At 38.4% G+C, this 17,318-nt stretch overlaps 1 protein-coding gene across 11 annotated transcripts in view; it reads left to right on the top strand.

The window, feature by feature from the left end:
• Nucleotides 1-17,318, top strand: part of KMT2C (lysine methyltransferase 2C) — a 188,839-nt gene that overhangs the window by 123,340 nt on the left and 48,181 nt on the right. For 8 of the 11 annotated variants that reach the window (XM_083863956.1, XM_083863965.1, XM_083863966.1 and 5 more), the window contains 9 exons: nt 2,480-2,581; nt 2,760-2,864; nt 4,038-4,219; nt 4,911-5,075; nt 5,674-5,783; nt 11,270-11,335; nt 12,836-13,048; nt 15,667-15,795; nt 16,956-17,075. In XM_083863956.1, coding sequence (XP_083720082.1) covers nt 2,480-2,581; nt 2,760-2,864; nt 4,038-4,219; nt 4,911-5,075; nt 5,674-5,783; nt 11,270-11,335; nt 12,836-13,048; nt 15,667-15,795; nt 16,956-17,075 — 1,192 coding nt within the window. The remainder of the gene's footprint in view (nt 1-2,479; nt 2,582-2,759; nt 2,865-4,037; nt 4,220-4,910; nt 5,076-5,673; nt 5,784-11,269; nt 11,336-12,835; nt 13,049-15,666; nt 15,796-16,955; nt 17,076-17,318) is intronic. The other 3 variants (XM_083863959.1, XM_083863962.1, XM_083863958.1) reach the window with 2 other exon arrangements.

Genomic DNA, 17,318 nt, shown 5'->3' with positions numbered 1-17,318 from the left:
TTCCTTGACTTTTTAATGAATTAATATATCAGTGCCTTTCACTTCTTTGTTGTGATCAGATGTCTACTATTCTGTACACAGCTTCTGTCCAGAAACCCTTGAGAAAATAATGATGACATTTGCTGTCTCCTGTTCTTCAGAAGCACCAAAGTGATTGTATGCAAGTTATTGCTCACTGCAGTTGATAGTTAATCTACTTAATACTTGAAGTGCCTTTAAAACTTGAAAATCTTATACAGCATTAGTCTGCTCCTCATAAGAAGAGGGATTTTGGTATGAAAAACTTGGAAATCTGGACTATAAAACAATTATTTTTTCCCCGCACTGTGGGCTTGTTCTATTTGAACGTTCCTTTTAAACTTTGATTACCAACTAGCCCTGCATATTTTGAGAGACATCCTGTTCCTTGTGTTCAGAGAGGGACTTGCTAATTCTTACGTCTTTGTGAAGTAATTCCTGAGACTCTCTTTAGAGCTTTAGAGCTATATTTTGTGTTCTTACATGTAATCTGTCTGAGTTTGTCACACTTGCTGCTGCCTGTGTAATAATATCTTGGAATACCCTGGTGCTTAAGATCTGAAAAAGGAACAATTGTCTCTATCACTTTTCCCTTTTAAAACATTGGATGGTGGAGATTCATAAGCAAATTAATAATTTTAAACAGACAGTATGAATTCCACTTAGGCTGGTCACAGCACCTTAATGAATTGGAGGCATTCACATCATTATTTTGGTGTTACAAAGCACAAATCTGTACTTCAAGAGATGCTGGGGTTTATAGATCAAACTTGTAAAAGTTTTTGCTGTTAAACAGAGGAGAGTGATTTAGGTAACTTGCTATAAATACAAAATGGCCATCACTCTCCACAGTTCCCTACTGAAATTTGATCCTTTGAGTCATCACATAGATGGCAGCGCCAGAGTTCCAGAGATGGGGCTGCCTTGTGATAGAGTAGATGAAGTTAGCAATACCAAGAGGGTCAGTTTTTTTGCCAGATAAATGTTTGAAATGAGAGTATTTTCAGTCCAATCTGCACAAAATAGTTCTTACTCTCTTACTCAGCGTGGGATTAGTGGACAGCCACACAGATTTGGAAGTACCTTGGTGTATCTCAGGAATGGGGAGAAAGGTGGCACAAGTTAACCCATGGTGGGTCAGTGCTGGGGTTCAGCAAACACCAACACTGCAGTCATTTAGTCCTTCAAATTCTGCTCTTTTGAATGTGCAGTTATAAGAACTTTGTGAAACCTGTGGAAAATTAGTTAAGGGAAATGTCCCTGAAGGTATCAAGGTGTTTCAGGTGCTTTGGAGTTAACTGGTTAGTTACAGCTGCAGTGCTCTCAAATATTTGGTAATCAAGACACATTAAGAATGTATTTCCTTTTTAGCTGTTTCTAAGTGAATGCTGAGTTTCAGCAACTGTGTATCAGAAGGATTCCTCTAGGATGTCTCTGATGTAATGATATTTACATTTGCCCCTAGAGTTATGTTTGGATTTGTAAAATATTAAAATTATTATTTAAACAACACTTATCTGTTTAGGTCTTACACTGTATTTAAAATAATCCACATATATATAATTGGAACAGCTGGTGAAACAAAGTTGCATTTCTCTGTCATGCTTTTGATCTTTTATATGGAACTGGATGCCCTTATATTCCTGATTCAGAGATAATGACTGGACCTATTAGTTTAAATTCATGGACACCAATTCTGTACTGCGAGATTCTCACGAAAATCAGAACACAGTTTAGAAATGTTTCATGTTTTTCTCTTCATGAGAAGCTGTACATGAATATCCTGGATTAATAAGGGACAGGTCAGACTAAAAATCACTTGATGTAGAAGAAAAATTACTGTCCATTGTAGGAGCTGATGGATGGAGATCAAAACAGGTGTTTCAAGTTCACTGCAAGTTGTTATGGTAAAGACAGATAAGCCTCATAAACTGCTTGCAGTGAGTAACTTTAGAGTAATTTTAGAGTTCTTGCTTACTCCTCTAACATACTTGGAGCATTAGCTAAACCACATTTTAGGCAATATGGAACAAACTACATTTATGCAGTTGCTCTTTGAATTAATACTCAAAAGTCTGTCACTGCAATTAACTTTTTGATAAAAAGAACTTCAGTGTTTACATGCAGGGAACAGAGCAGACTGGGCACAGTATGACAATTTCTGCTTAGTGATTTTTTTCTTAAACTATGTCTTTCCTTCCATTTCTGTTTGGAAGTGTAATGAAATAATATGTGAAGGTGAAAAAAGGAGAGGAAGAGAATATGTCTGTAAAGCTATAATACGATGGTGAGAAAACGTGAATTAATGCAGTAATTTCTGTTGGAGGTAGCTTTTTATGGAAGTTTAGATTGTATAAATAAATATTTGCAGAACTCTTGCTTGGAGAATGTTTTATTTTGTCTCGCCTTAGAAAATGTGATGGGCTTGCTATTTACATTTTGTGGTTTTTTTTTTTAATAGGTCACAACCATGGATATTTCATCTAACAAAGATGAGGAAGAAAACTCCATGCATAATACAGTCGTCCTCTTCTCTAACAGTGACAAGTTCACTCTCCATCAGGTTAGGATAGTCATGATTTTTCATTTTGTTTCCTGCTCTTAATAAGAAAAAAAATGAACGAATGTCCTCGTTAGGAGTTAAATTGTACAGCAGGCTAGTTGGATTTTACAGTTCCATGTTTTCAGAGTGTAGTAGTGTCTGGCAGGTGTTGAGAGTCTGCTCTTGTGTGTCATTGCAGGACATGTGTGTGGTTTGTGGGAGCTTTGGCCAAGGTGCTGAGGGCCGGCTGCTGGCCTGTTCCCAGTGTGGGCAGTGTTACCATCCATACTGTGTCAGTATTAAGGTGAGTGCTATTGTTACACACCAAAATCACTTGATTACACTGTTTTCATATTGTGCTTTAATAGCACTATGCTGCCTTTGGTTTTTGTGGTAATTAGGGGAGTCATTAACTTGTTAGATATTCATCAGCTAATGTGACCATTATTTGTATGCGACTTGTGAAAGACTTTAATTAAATGTCATTTTATAGTATGCATAGCCTCGAGAGAAATTAACCTTTTTGTAATTTCACAACCATAAATAGCGCTGATTATCCAGCAGTTGGTTAAAATAACAGTTTGAGATATAAGCTTTAAACCTAGATACAAGCAGAATTAAAAACAAAGAAAAAATTACACTGCATCTTCATTTACTTGGGGCATAAGGTTTAGTTGATTCAATTTGCCTGTTGGCTGTCAGAATTGACAGCAGTTGGAGTGGTTAATTAATACATTTTACATTCATTAGTCTAGGAGAGAATGTGTGAAAATTAAATTTGAATGCTGTGAAATGACCTAGCAAGCACAAAATAAGCTATTTACTGCAATATATACACTATACACTTTCCACTGGTTGTGATGTAAGTATATCTGTGTAAAAGTGGGATTTTTTTTTTTAAACTTGTCAAAAAACTTTGTTTTCCACAGACTTTACAAAATGCCATATGCGTATTTCATGCAATTATAATTTGACTTTTTGTTTATATACTACTCTTGCATTATATATTAATTGCAGTAAGTTAGCTGTTTGCTTCAGATGACTAAAACTCCAGCACTGTGATCCCATCATGACATTGAGAGGATCAGGTTTGTGACCTTGAGGAACCAGAATGTACACAAGTCTCTGGGAGCTGACAAGATGCATCCCAGAGTCCTGAGGGAATTGGCTGATGCAGCTGCCATGCCACTTTCCATGATATTTGAAAAGTCCTGGCAGTCAGGTGAAGTCCCAGGTGACTCAAAAGTGGAAACGCTGCACCTGTTTTTAAAAAGAGTAGAAAGGAGGACAGTTTTTTTCTGTTTAATCCATTCCTGTTCACTGAAGCTTCAGAAAGTGTAATTGATAAAGAGCTCCTTGAGATGTGGGTGGTGTGCCCAGAAGAGCATCCTGAACTCCACAAACCAGACTGTAATTTATACATTGATCACACTTCACTGAGCCATTTTCAACTAATTCTCACCTTGCATTTTTTCAGATTACTAAAGTGGTACTTAGCAAAGGCTGGAGGTGCCTGGAGTGCACAGTGTGTGAAGCCTGTGGGAAAGCCACAGATCCAGGGAGACTCCTGCTGTGTGACGACTGCGACATCAGCTACCACACCTACTGCCTGGATCCACCCCTGCAGACCGTGCCAAAGGGAGGCTGGAAGTGCAAATGGTGTGTCTGGGCCTGGGGTCAGAGATGCTGACTGCTGGCCTCTTCTGCTTCTCTCTGTCACTTGGTGAATTGTAACAAGGTTTTTTAATTCTGTCTAAGTCAGGTGTATTAAACAAAGCCAACAAAATGCTTCTGAGTTGTTTCATTCAGTTATCAGTCTATAAGGGAAACTCTTACCTCTTCTTAGAACTGCTTCTTCATACCAAAAACCACATAAGTAGAGATAGATAAAATTTCTCTTTTGAAACTCATAGCAAAAAAAAAAAAATTCCAATTTACATTCATTGTAATTATTCCAATGTTCAGTTGGAAAAATGAATGGGTGCTTCACCCAAGTGTTCTCAAAATAAAACCCTGTGAAATCCATTTGTTTTACTTGGGTGAAACACAAACAGACCAGACCTCTCACATGGTTAAGTCTCCGGATCTCAAAGTGAATGGCAACTGGAAGCAGGAACTCCTTTGACCTGTTGAGCTGTTACAAGAACCCATCTGCCTGCTTTTGCAGTTTTAGAGGAATTATTAATTAGGAACTTTTTTCAAAAAGTACAAAAAATATTGTTAAACATTTGTGGTTAAACATGTTGTTAAGTTAAAACTTACTCACCTCATTCTGAGTGGAAGAGATTTAAAGTCACAAAAGGATCTTCCTGTGAACTAACAGTAATATATCTTCTTGTCTGTTCTGCAGGTGTGTTTGGTGCAGACACTGTGGAGCAACTTCTCCAGGTTTAAGATGTGAATGGCAAAATAATTACACACAGTGTGCTCCCTGTGCAAGTTTGTCCACCTGCCCAATCTGCTACCGCACGTACAGGGATGAGGAGCTTATAATTCAGTGTAGACAGTGTGATCGGTAAGGATTTCTAGTATTTCACGTATTTTTTCTGTTCCAAGTCTTATTTTAATTTTTCCCCCAAATGTAAAAGTGTAGAGATGAAGGAAGTGGTCTCGTGGTAAAGAACACTGGATTACTGAGTCTCAGAAATCTCCTAATAGTTCATTCCTGGTTGTACCACAGACTTAACTGTCTGACTCTGGGCAAATTAATTAATCACTCTGTGCCTCTTCCCCCTTGCCCTGTAAAAATAAAACTAATTTACCTCACAAGACTATTGTTGTGAGGCTGAACCTAGATTACATTCTATAAAGTAATTAAAATTATTGCAATATAGGGAGAAAATTATCATGCAAAAATATACTTGGGAGATTATTTTATATAGAGTTCCTTCCTGTGGAGGGAAATAGTTGATCTGTTGCTCCATATACAGGATGTAACACACACCACTGTAGGGGATGCTGTATATGGAAAACCTGATTCTGTGGTTTCTCCCTCAAAGAATTCAAACTGAACAGCTATTTCCCATTTACTTGCACCATAGACTGATACTTGGGTCTCCTTAAACACCACCTATTTCCTTTAAATTGTATTTTTTCCCCCACTTAATTTCTAGATGGATGCATGCAATCTGTCAGAACTTAAACACAGAGGAGGAAGTGGAAAACATAGCTGATATGGGTTTTGACTGTACCATTTGTAGGCCATACATTCCACCAACGAACGGTAAGAAGACGATCAAAACCAATGGCAGGATTGCACACTGCAATGAATAGGTTTGGGAATGTGTTCTGTGCTCTCATGGAGGTTTGGCTCGTGGTAGAAGTAAGATTTTCTTCATGTTTGTTTTAAGGGCTCTTGTGGAAGTGTCCTAGGCTCTTTTGCACCCTCAAGTGATTCAGGTCAGAGGAAATCTGGTGGGAATTCTGGGAAGAGGTATTGAAGATAGGGATAAACCACTAAGAGCTTTTGGTAGTGAAGGGGTCAAAGGTGTATCAGTTTGTCAAATGGAAGGAAGAAAGCACAGTTCTCTAAAGTTACATCCGCAGAAGAATCTGAAAATTACTTCTAAGCAGAAAAAGTTTGTGTATTTTGATGCTTTGAGGCTGTGTGAGGCAGCAGCAGTTCTAACAAGAGTCTGTGTAAGCATTTTTCCCCTCCTCCCTCATGTTTTCTAAATGCCTTTTCCTCAGCTCTCCCAGTATTCAAGACCAATGCTTCCGTCCCTAGGTGCAGTCTTGAAAAGAACTGGCCATACTTCTTTGTTTGGGTTCTATCACTTCCTTATTAATTGAAATGTATAATTCTTTCTGATGAATTTGGCACTTCCCTGGACAACAGTACCGACAGCCTTGTTGGTCTGTATCACAGTTCTGTAACAGTGGCACTTCAGGAGCTGAGGTTACTGCAGTTTAAGCACATTTACAGCATCTGGTTCCATGGGATGGTGCTGGTTAATGTTCCTGTGAGTGGCCTGTCAGCAGTTAGGTTGGCCTGTGACATGATTTATGGTCTTATATTTTAGTCTGGCTGCAGGGGTGATAGCCCAGGTCTGTTTTCCCTGCATGGCAGCTCAGGGAATTGCTGCTTCAGTCAGCTCCTTTAACATTGACACCTACTCCCATTTTTAGCATAAGCACATGAGAGTGTTCATATTACCCCTTCATTGGGATATCACAAGAGATCAGTAGAAGGAAGGCACAAAGAACTAAGCAAATATTCCTAGAAAAATCCATATCCACCAAGAAGTTGTCAGTAAGATTGATTTTCCTGATCAAGATCGAGGAAGTTGCAAGGCATAGGCTTGAGAGGTCTGCCAAAAAAAGTTCAATAGAGCATCTAATGTCCCTTAACACTGGCATGTCCTCATCACAGCAGTAATTGTAACTTACTGACCTTGGAGGTTTATATACTCCCTTGCTGGAACACTTCCAAGTAACCCATTTTTATCACTAATAGAAGAATGACTAATGCTTCTGTATTTCTGCAAGTCACTTCATTGCAAAAATCTGCTTTCAAAAATTCAAAAGGAAAAATGTTTTGCAAAGTGGAAAAAGCAAGACAGTTGCAGATACAACACAGACGTTTGTTTATTTTTATAAGCTTTGAGGACTTAAAGCAAAAAAGATCCAAGTAAGAAATACTTCTTCCTTTCTCTTTGGAGCTGGCAGAGCTACCTTTTAGAAATAATTAAAGCCCATGATATGTAAGATGGAACAGCTTTACAAGAGGTGTTTCACTTCTTGGCAGAAGCCAATCTCTGAGTTAGTTGTTCCTGCACACCTCTGTGAAGTAGTGTTGCTGAGATTTGGGTTTCAAGGAATAGGAACCAGTCCCTTGGGAGTTCCCAAGTTTTCTTTGCAGGTTTTTTTCACCTTTTTTATAAGACAAGTTTTTCTGTTGATTCTTTCCTGTTTTGGCTCAGTATTAAAACCTCTCTAACACATGTACACTTGCACAGTTGCATGTCTGAATATGTCCTTTGATGCATGTTCATAGAAATACCTGCATGTGTACTTTTATGTGAAATGTTTTGGTCTTTCATGAATCCTTCCTAAACTCCTTTGAGAATTTTCTGTAAGTTTTTGTTTCAAAGTCAGAAGAATTAGCATTTGATAAACTTAGAGAAATAAATGTTAGCAGCAGAAAGCTTGTAAAAATGTGTCTCATTGTGGGATTCTTACTGGGATGGTTCTTGCTCTTTCCATTTGGTGTATCATAGATGTGTTGCAAGTATTATTACAGGGTTTTTAACCACTTTCTTTCTAGAAGAAACAAGAGCCCCTCAACTTAATAAATAAACAAAACATTGCATGTGTACCCTTGGTGAAGAGTAAATGGTTCTGGTGTGTAGGTATTGAGAAGGAACTTCCATTTTTCTTTCTTCAGAAAGTGGAAACTTTTAAATTTGTAAGTGCTCTTCCCTGTCTCATCATACCTGATACTCTTAAAAAGTCATCTTCTTCAGGAAACAGAAATAAAATACAGTGTTTTTCTTCTTGAACATGCACAAATATCAAAAGCCAGAATGGTGTAGGATTTGCTCCAACGCAGTGTACCAAAAACCTTCATTACTGGGTTATTGTGAAAAAACCATCTCTGATCAGTGTTCCATCAGGTTCCTTTTAGTACTGTCTCAAGTTATAACAGATGTCCTGCAGCATATTGCTGTGTCCTGTAGAGAAATTTACAAATTCTCATGACTAGATGCTAGGCAGGTGCATTAGGTAGCAGCAGCTTTCCCCTTGTGCTGCAATTCTGCATGTTCAGGGGGGGTGTGTGTGTCTCTCATCCACTCCTGGACAAGCAGTTCTTGACCATCTACTCATCAGTTCCACCTTTGTGTCATTTGCCCTTGTCTGTCATATCCCCATCTGCAAATTTCCTCCCTCCTCACTTACTCCCATCCTGTCTCTGTGCAGACTCCAGGCTCCTCCTCCTCCCTTGGTGCTGTTTTTGTTCTCTGTAGGATGCAGAGGGACCAGCCCTGCCTGGTTTTCTGTCACCAGTTAGAACTGATCTGGGTGCAGTTTCTGAAACTGCCTGTGTGCAGTTGTTCCTCCTGGGGCTCTAGTAAACATGCTCTTGGAGGCAGTGTGGATTTGGTATCACTTACCCCTGTCCAGGGGTGCCTGTTACTGCCAGTGAGACACTTCATGGCTGGCAGTCTCTGTTGTATCATTTTCATTAAACTGATCTAAATTTTTCTTCGTTCTGAAGCTTAATTCTAGGTACTTTACAAATACAAGATACAAATCCAACATAAAATGTGCTATGTGTTAAAAAAATGAACTTTTTAAAATTATTATTTGGCACATTTACTGTGTCAGCTCTAATGTTCTTGTGTTACTGTATTTACCAAAAGAAAAAAAAAAAATCCCTGTGTCATTGACGCAGTTATGCAGGCACCCAGTAAAGAGTGCTCTGCTAATGCTGTATTTCTACATCAACCATTCCACTCTGCTGCATATGCTGGTTTCATTTTTTCATAAAATTGTTCTTTTCTATTACAGCCTTAAAAATGAACTCCACTCTCTTTTCTCATCATGTTGTATTCTATGCAATTATTTGCTTTCAGCTGAGGCTACTAAATGCTGTACAATATTCAGCACATTTAAACCCTTTTGCAGATAAGTTTAGCAGTTTTGGTTAAACTTCAGCTGAATGCCTCAGAAAGCACTATTTTTTCCATTTTAATTTTTTTCCTTTGGATAGGCTTTCTCTAACAGTACTATGCTTTTCTGCTATCCATTTTATTGATGGTAACTTAATCTGCACTTTAATTAGCTCCTTTTCTGGAAGTCTGTTTGATACTGTCTTCAAACACTGTTTGTGTGTGCAGTTTTGTGAGTGGGTCTCTGAAGGCCTCACCTCTGTCACTATCAGCTTGTTTGTTTGAGCATTTCAACTCTATTGAGTCTCCAGAGCTAAAATTGTTCAGTCTGACCTGGATGAGAAGATCTCTTTGTTGTGTGACTTTAAATGAAGGATTTCAAATTCCTGTTCACAACTGTCTGTCTTAATTTCTTGTTTACCTTTAGATTCCAATTCAATAATTGCTACTTCAGTCTTAAAACCATCTTGTAAATTATAACAAATTAAATGAACAGATGATGTCTTATTTCGCTTTGAATAGTTCTTTACAATCTGCCTATTTTCTGTTGTTTCAATTCAGTGTTTTGAGTATCTTCCTTTCTGCAGCTTGTCCCCTTGTTTTTGTTTCTTTCCAGCTCCATGTCTCTTTCAAAATGTCATTTTCAATTTATTTTCTTCCTTGTCTTTTCTCTCCTCTGTTGAGTTCAGTTTTTCAGTGGTTCTCATAGGCTCCTTTCATTTACTAATTGCATGAAGCACTGGTTTTCTGTAGGTTATACCGCGTGCATTAGTTGCACATTACATAAACCTTTCAAAGCACTGTAGTTTCTGAAGACAGACTTGCACTTTCCTTAAATCTGTTTATATCCTAGAAAGCATCCTATACGTTTCATACTCATTTTAAGTGTTACTTGGAAGCTTTTGTGCTTTTCCTGGTCTTGCCCTGGCTCCCATGGTGTGTGTGAGGTGGGAACAGGAGCACATCTGTCACACAACCCGCGCCGTGGTTGACATGACACACAGAACCCCCTATGGGTTCTCTGCCTCAGGGGTCTCATCTTGTGTGACAGGCACAAAGGAAATACTCCAGATGTTATCTTGAGTCTTATATTCAGCATGAATAAGATTTCTAGGCAAAAACAAACAAAAAGAGGAAAAAAAGTGTGGATAAACTTGCCTCTGTGGTAATGCTAACTGTGCCAGACTAACAGGTTTTCTGATTCTAGTTCGGTGTTTGTGAGATAGAAGCTCCTAATTTTCACTTACTGCTCTGTCTGCGTAATCTCTGTGAAGTCACTACTAATTAAAATTAAAACTTTAGTCTGCACATCATAGGTGAGTGAAGCATGATTACAGTTATGTAGTTAAGGCAAAAGAGAAGAGCATCTCTGCCCGCTGCAAAAGTAGCCTTGTGTTGCAGGACATCTTGATTATTTTTTCAGTCACACTGTTCCACTGCTGCCCTGTAGCACACAAGGTGTAGTTTTTAAGTTGAGTTTCTGCTGTTCATTTATCAACACTCTTATGTGGAATAAGAATTTCCCTATCTAACTTCAACAAGTCCTGTGCTATCTATTCTCAGATACATCAGCCTTCTCCAAGTGCTGTGTAAGAGGCCTGACAGCACAGACACAGTGAGAATCTTGTATGCAAAGCTCTTGGAGTGTGCTGGCCCCTCCTTGGGGAACTACTGATCAATACCCACTTCACAAACCCCTCTTTTTAATGATTGGGGCATAAAAATGATTTAAAATATTTTTTAATGATTAGGGCAGCAAAACCTGAACATCACGACTAGTGTAGAGGTTGCTTTCCAACCCAAAAGATCCAGTGTATTCATTTGCCCTTGTTCCAGTAGAAGGAGATAATTTCCCATTGTGTTCAGTGCTATTCCATTCTTGGCTTTAAGAAGTTGGAGAACTTCAGTTTGTGTCAGGCCTCTTTTGTAGTCACATCTGTGACACTGAAAAGCACTTCATTTTAAAGGTGCAAGAAAATAATTGCCAGGAGTATAAATCAGGGAGTGAAATGGAACTGTTTGAAGGAAAATTGATAGTTTCAATTTAAATCAAGTCACCATTTTAAAAAGTTGAAATTATTTTCCTTATATTTTTCAGTGCCTTCTTTGGACTGTTGTGATTCATCAGTTGGAGCTCAGATTATTTCAAAATCAAAAGAACTAGGTAAAGAATGGAAATGCTTAATATCTGATCATTTAGCGTATTTTAAGGGTATATTTTTACATGAGACAAAAATTCTTTTTCCTATGGTTTTGTAACACACAGCATTAACTATCCTTCAGTTACCACAGCATGCTTTCCAATTTTTTTTCCCATTCTCTCTTTTTTCTTCTCTCTTGCCTGCCATACCTGCACTGTAATAATTACTTTAAATTATGCTTTGATCCTGCAGTCTTAGTTGCTTGCCTTAATATCAGTGGTGATAACACAATGTGGCTGAGTCAAGCATGTACACAGATGCTTACAGGCTTGAGCTGTTAGGAAGATGCAGCTTTTCTGTATTTGTCTGGTTTGTGCTAGGAATTTATAATCCTGACAAGCCTACTCACTAGTCAGTCTTTATAACAATAGCAACCAGCAGCTTCCGTCATGTTAGGACAGCTTCCATCACATCAGAGGAGTTTTTTCTATTTGACACCTGAGAGAAGGTTCTCCCCTCAAATATTCAATCTGAAAAAGAGTGTGAGATGTTTTAGAAACACACACCTTTCAAGTTTGATGTAGGAAGGCAGTCAAATGGGAAGAAGTTGTTCAGAACCAGCTTTATTGTCAGATGTTACACGAGGAAATGCTTTTGGTTAAATGGAACAAATGTTATTATATTTGTATGTTTTCAAAAGCTGTGTTATCAAATCATGATTTAATTGGCTCCAGAGAGCTGAACTATCATTGCAGCCTCTTCATTATTTGGCTGAAAATTCCCAAGCTTCCACTTGCAGGGCCCCAGCACAGGTGACAGGGCCTTTCTGCATGGTGAATTAAGGATTATAAGAGCTTATCAGTGGACTCAGTTGTCCTTATAACAGCTTGAGGAAGAAGCAGTCTTGCAGGTCTTGGTAGACTTGGTTTCTATCCACTATTTCCTATTTTTTCTTGAGCAGCTCACTTGATACAACTTGGGTTTTTTATCTGCCTATAAAATAGGGCTGATAACTTCTCTGAGTTACCAGGAGTTCTTGGAGGTTTAAGGTTAGTAATAAGATGAAGGTAAAGTGCTGAGGGCAGGATGGGGACCCTGGCTGATTAGCAACAGGGACCCAGAGTATGACTTGCACGGTTTTCTGTGGGTGCCAGTAATACAGAAATACTCTGCAAGGCACCAGTTTCTGTAATCAAATTGTTCTTTCTAATGAGTCCTTGGTACAAGTTGTTTCATAGCAATGTAATGGATTATTGCTGGATTTGATATCAGACTCTAAATCATAAAGCTGTAATTGTAATGTGTAAGACAGTGTCAGTTATCTCTGGTTTATTTATACCAATTTCTTCACTCACGGGTCAGCTCCGTACATGTGGATTATTAACTCTTATAAGTGCTATTCCTAAAAAAAAAAAAAAAAAAAAAAAAAAAAAAAAAAAAGAAAAGAAAAAAAGAAAAGAATCTTAAAACTTGTAAATTAAAAGAGTTTTATATTGCTGTTATGATTCATTCAACTTTTATAGACCCACCGAAGACATACACCCAGGATGGAGTCTGCTTGACAGAATCGGGCATGTCTCAGTTACAGAGCCTCACTGTTACAGTGCCAAGAAGAAAACGGACGAAACCAAAGCTTAAGCTGAAGATTATAAATCAGAACAGTGTGGCTGTGCTTCAGACACCCCCAGATGCCCAGTCAGAACACTCAAGAGATGGGGAGATGGATGACAGTAGAGGTAGCAGTCTACTTTTGGCATGTCTTGTAGCTTGGAGTGTTGGCAGTACCTGTGTGTATTGCAAATACCCCTGGGAGTTTTTTGTTAAACTGATACTCCTGTGTTCTGTACAGAATGTTTTATGGAAATTTCTTGAACAGTAGTCATGGCTTATTGTTGTCCATTTCAGGGATTTTCCTTGTTGTTTTGTTTATGGGTCATCCATCCTATAGGAAACTCACTTTTTTAGGGCTGCCAGCACTGGAAATAGGGGATGATGTTTGGGTTACCTGTGGGAGATGTTGTGCATTCACTGAGTACAAGTATACTCAAATTCAGTGCACACTGTTGGAAAGTGTGGGCTCAGCAAAGCAACATCTGTATCGCTGAAAAAACTGGTATTAAAATCAAGTGGGAAAGTGGAGTAGTTCTTTGCTGAGAGTATTCCTCTTTTCTGAGAGAAGTAAGGTGAGCTGACCTGAGAGTCAGTGATCTTGGCCAACACTTGAATCCATGGCCTGGGGCAAGGCTCCTTCCAGTGGCAGATGAGAAAGTCATTGGTCTTGTCGGTGTCTCTTTGGAGAGGAACTGAGGCACCCCACCTCCCCACAGTTCTATGCAACACTGCCTTGGTAATCAGATTGAATGTCTTAAAAAGCTTATTTTAGTTACAGAGGTAACTGGGTAGTTCAGCCATCAGTGAAGTTTCAGTGTTAACTCGTTGATAGAGGTATTGTTCCTGTCATTTGATGAGCACATTCTAACCCTCTGTTGTTGACTAGAACAATTCTTTTATAAAAAGAAAATAAAAAGCTTCCTTTTATTTCTTTATAGCCTTTTAAACAGTTTATTTTCCATTCATTTCTTTCAGTATTCACAGGATTTGTACATTATCCTAGCATTACATTGACTCTGAAATTTCATCTCATATTTTCATGTTCTCCATCAGCTAGATTTTTGAAAGCAAAAAATGCTTTTGAATGTGGAGGCAACTAGTCACTTCCCTTGTTCTCCCTCAGTGGTTAATAATCTTTACTTTTAAAAATGTGTGCCTGTATCCTATATGACTTTTTCTGACTTCATTATCTGCTTGTTGGCGCTTCTATAGGTGGTAGTTCTTTTCAAGTAAATAACAGGATATATAGTTGTGATAGCAGGGTATGAAAGGGAGAGCCAGAGTGTCCACAACTTCAATTTCAGTTCTGATCACCTTTTGTTGCCTTTTTGAGAGTTAAAGCACGTTCATGTGTGTGATGGTAACAGCACAGCGAGTACATGGGAGATGGGCTGGGTTTCCTTGAAGCTCTGGGTGTGTCAGGCTCTGCTCTGCAGAGGGGATCAGTGTCTGTCTCCAAACATCTGGAATTCTTGTATGAGCATCAGGATGAATAAAGCTGTGCCATGGCTTTGATTGGAGTAACACAGTGTTGTAATCCCAGGGAAAAAGAAAAAAACCCTTACTTTGGCTCTTGATGTTCCAGGTGGAAAAAAGAGGCTTTATCTGAGAAAAGTGAGTTTGTGGAATTTCGTTACCATCTCGTCTGTAGGCTTGCATCAGCTTCAGCTTTCATTGGGTCTTGTACATTTTAGAGTCTGAAAATTGAGCTTGCTTTGGGAGCTCCAGCTTGGTGGCCTTTGCCATCCACTGCCTTTTTTGGTAGAACTCAGTGAGGTCTTTATCAGTGGGAAAGTCTGGGCCATCACCTAGCCTGTGGAGGAGTGAGGGTTGCAGTTCTACCACAGCAAAAGTGGTGTGAAAGAGTCCAATTTCTCCCTCTTACAGCTGCATGGGGTTTTACTCCATCTAGAATTATACACCTATATCCAAAGTCGAATATGAGAACTCCAGTATCTTTTCAGGGATGAGAGTAAATTTAACATTTCAGAAGGTTTATGATAAACTGAAGATGCGAGGTCTTTTTGGGGATATCAGGAAGAATTAGTTCCCTCTCTCTTCAACACTAAAGGCTTTTTAATGTCAGCAGACTTTACATCTGTTTCTACCCTGTTTTCCCACAGAATATAAACTCTAACTTTGAATTATAGTCTTCATCTTCAAGGCTGAGTAATTCCTTTGGGCTGAATTGTGTATCACATAAATCAAATTCCTGCTCATAGATCAGTCTGCTTTCAGTCAGTCACAGGGGTTCAAGTCATGAACCCACCACACTAAAAGTCATTATACTTCACCTTCGAAGTGTAGGCTGCAGTTTTTAAGTGTCTTCTGAATAACAATTTAAAAAAAAAGCCCTGTCAAAGAAAACTGAGGAGGACAGTGAAGAAAAGGAAGTTTATTTTGGTAAATTGGATCCATATTTCTTGATGGAATAGCTAGAGATTACTCAGACACTTTGACAGCCCATGCTTCCGAAGGAGGTACCAAAAACTTTCTCTGATTTACATGTACTAATTATAGCATTTATTTGCTGGTTTTGTCTAAACAGCATCTCATAGGAAATGTGTGTATAGATAGGCTGGGTTTCCCAAAAATGTCCAGGGATTATGATTATCTTGTCACCCTTTTAAAAAATCTGTCATTCTCAGCCAATTTCTCATAAAACAGTCAGATGTGGAAATTTGGGAAAAAAACATTTTCTTTCCCTTTTCCAGTTAAAGTTACCATTACCTCTTTTCTGCAGAAGGTGACCTTATGGATTGTGATGGAAAATCAGATTCCAGCCCAGAACGGGAGGCTGTGGATGATGATACCAAAGTGGCTGAAGGATCTGATGGGATTAAAAAAAGGAAGCGAAAACCATACAGACCTGGTAGGATGAAGTAACGTGGATTTGTGTGTCCATTGTACATTTTTTTTTCTGTATAATTACAAAAAGAAAAAGAAAACACTATGAAATTCTGAAGGATTCTGTAGATTTTTTTTCCATATTCTTTTTAAAGTTTCCTTTTTTCTTCTTGCCAGAAGACATTTCCAAAGGGTGCACTTGTTCTTAGTGTGCTTGTCAATTACTTGTAGTAGTTCAGATCTATGCCTTGTGTTGATTCTTAACTTGATAGGAAATTGTATTGTATTGCTATACTTTGTGAAGGAGAGTTTTTAAATGTATAACTGTATATATATATAGAAGTATCTGACTTCAGAGTAGTTTTTGCAGTTATTTTACTTGTTTTCTGAAATATTTTAAAAGAGTGGTTTACCAGGTATTTGCAGATTACTTCTGACAGGTGAATTTTAATGAATTCAGTTATTGTATGAATTCATTTATTTTAATTTCTTTGTGCAGTTGACTCTTAATTATCCTGACTGAATTAATTAACTATATGTCTTGGGTGCACAAGCAGTTGAGCTGTATCCACACAGAATACATCCATTAGTTATCCATTAGTTTTCTGCAGCCAACAATTCCCCTGGAAGATGAAACAGATCTGTATCTGATACATTTAGATACATACACACCAACTGCAAAAGATCAGGAACTCTGCAGTCAGTCTCTAGTGAGGGACTCAGGAGTTTCAGGCACTATGATGTTGATTAATTATCTTTTTATTTGGGATATGTCCTTCTCTAGTAGCATCATTTGAAGTGGAGTGCTCTCCAGAGCTATTTGCAGAGGATTTTTTGTAGTCCTTTGAGGTTCTTTAATAGGTTTCATTTGGTAGATTGACAGCTAATTCCAGCAACTCACCGGTTTGCCTCAAGGGAGGGGAAAACCAGCGTCTGAAAGTTGCCAGGTTTGGTGATTTGAACTTCTTGTGGATGTTCAGCAGTCCTGAAACTCTGATCATTTTTCATTGTATATATACTCACTGAGACAGAAAAATTGAGAAATATTTCCTAAGATTCCAGATGGAAACTCCTCAAGTATCTCAGATCCATTCTTAGATGCAGATGCAGAGTAATCTTGGCTCTCATTTGTACTATGAAACACAGTTTTTATTCAGTGTATTGAATTTTTGCTTCCTTGTTCAGGTATTGGTGGATTTATGGTACGTCAGAGAAGTCGTACAGGGCAGGGGAAGACAAAAAGATCCCTTTCCAGAAAAGATTCTTCTGGATCTGTTTCTGAACAGTTGCCTGGCAGAGATGAAGGTAAGTGCAGGAATTTGGTGTTAAAGATTTGTTCATGCTTATTGCAGTAAAAGCAATACAGCTCATCAGCATGTATGTTTGTCATGAGGGCTTTATTAATTCAACTGAAGATACCCATTCCTGCATAGCTACAATTTCAACAGAGCCCATGATATACAGAGAAACTGAAATAATGAATTGCAGACTGTTGTAGCAGATAACTAAGGAGAATTATTATTACTAAGATTTAGAGCAATCCTCTTT

Source organism: Zosterops lateralis, assembly GCF_965231275.1.
Source record: "Zosterops lateralis genome assembly, chromosome: 1".
Taxonomy (NCBI): Eukaryota; Metazoa; Chordata; class Aves; order Passeriformes; family Zosteropidae; genus Zosterops; species Zosterops lateralis.
The sequence above is the reverse complement of the archived record's forward strand: the minus strand, read 5'-3'. Positions and strand labels throughout refer to the sequence as shown.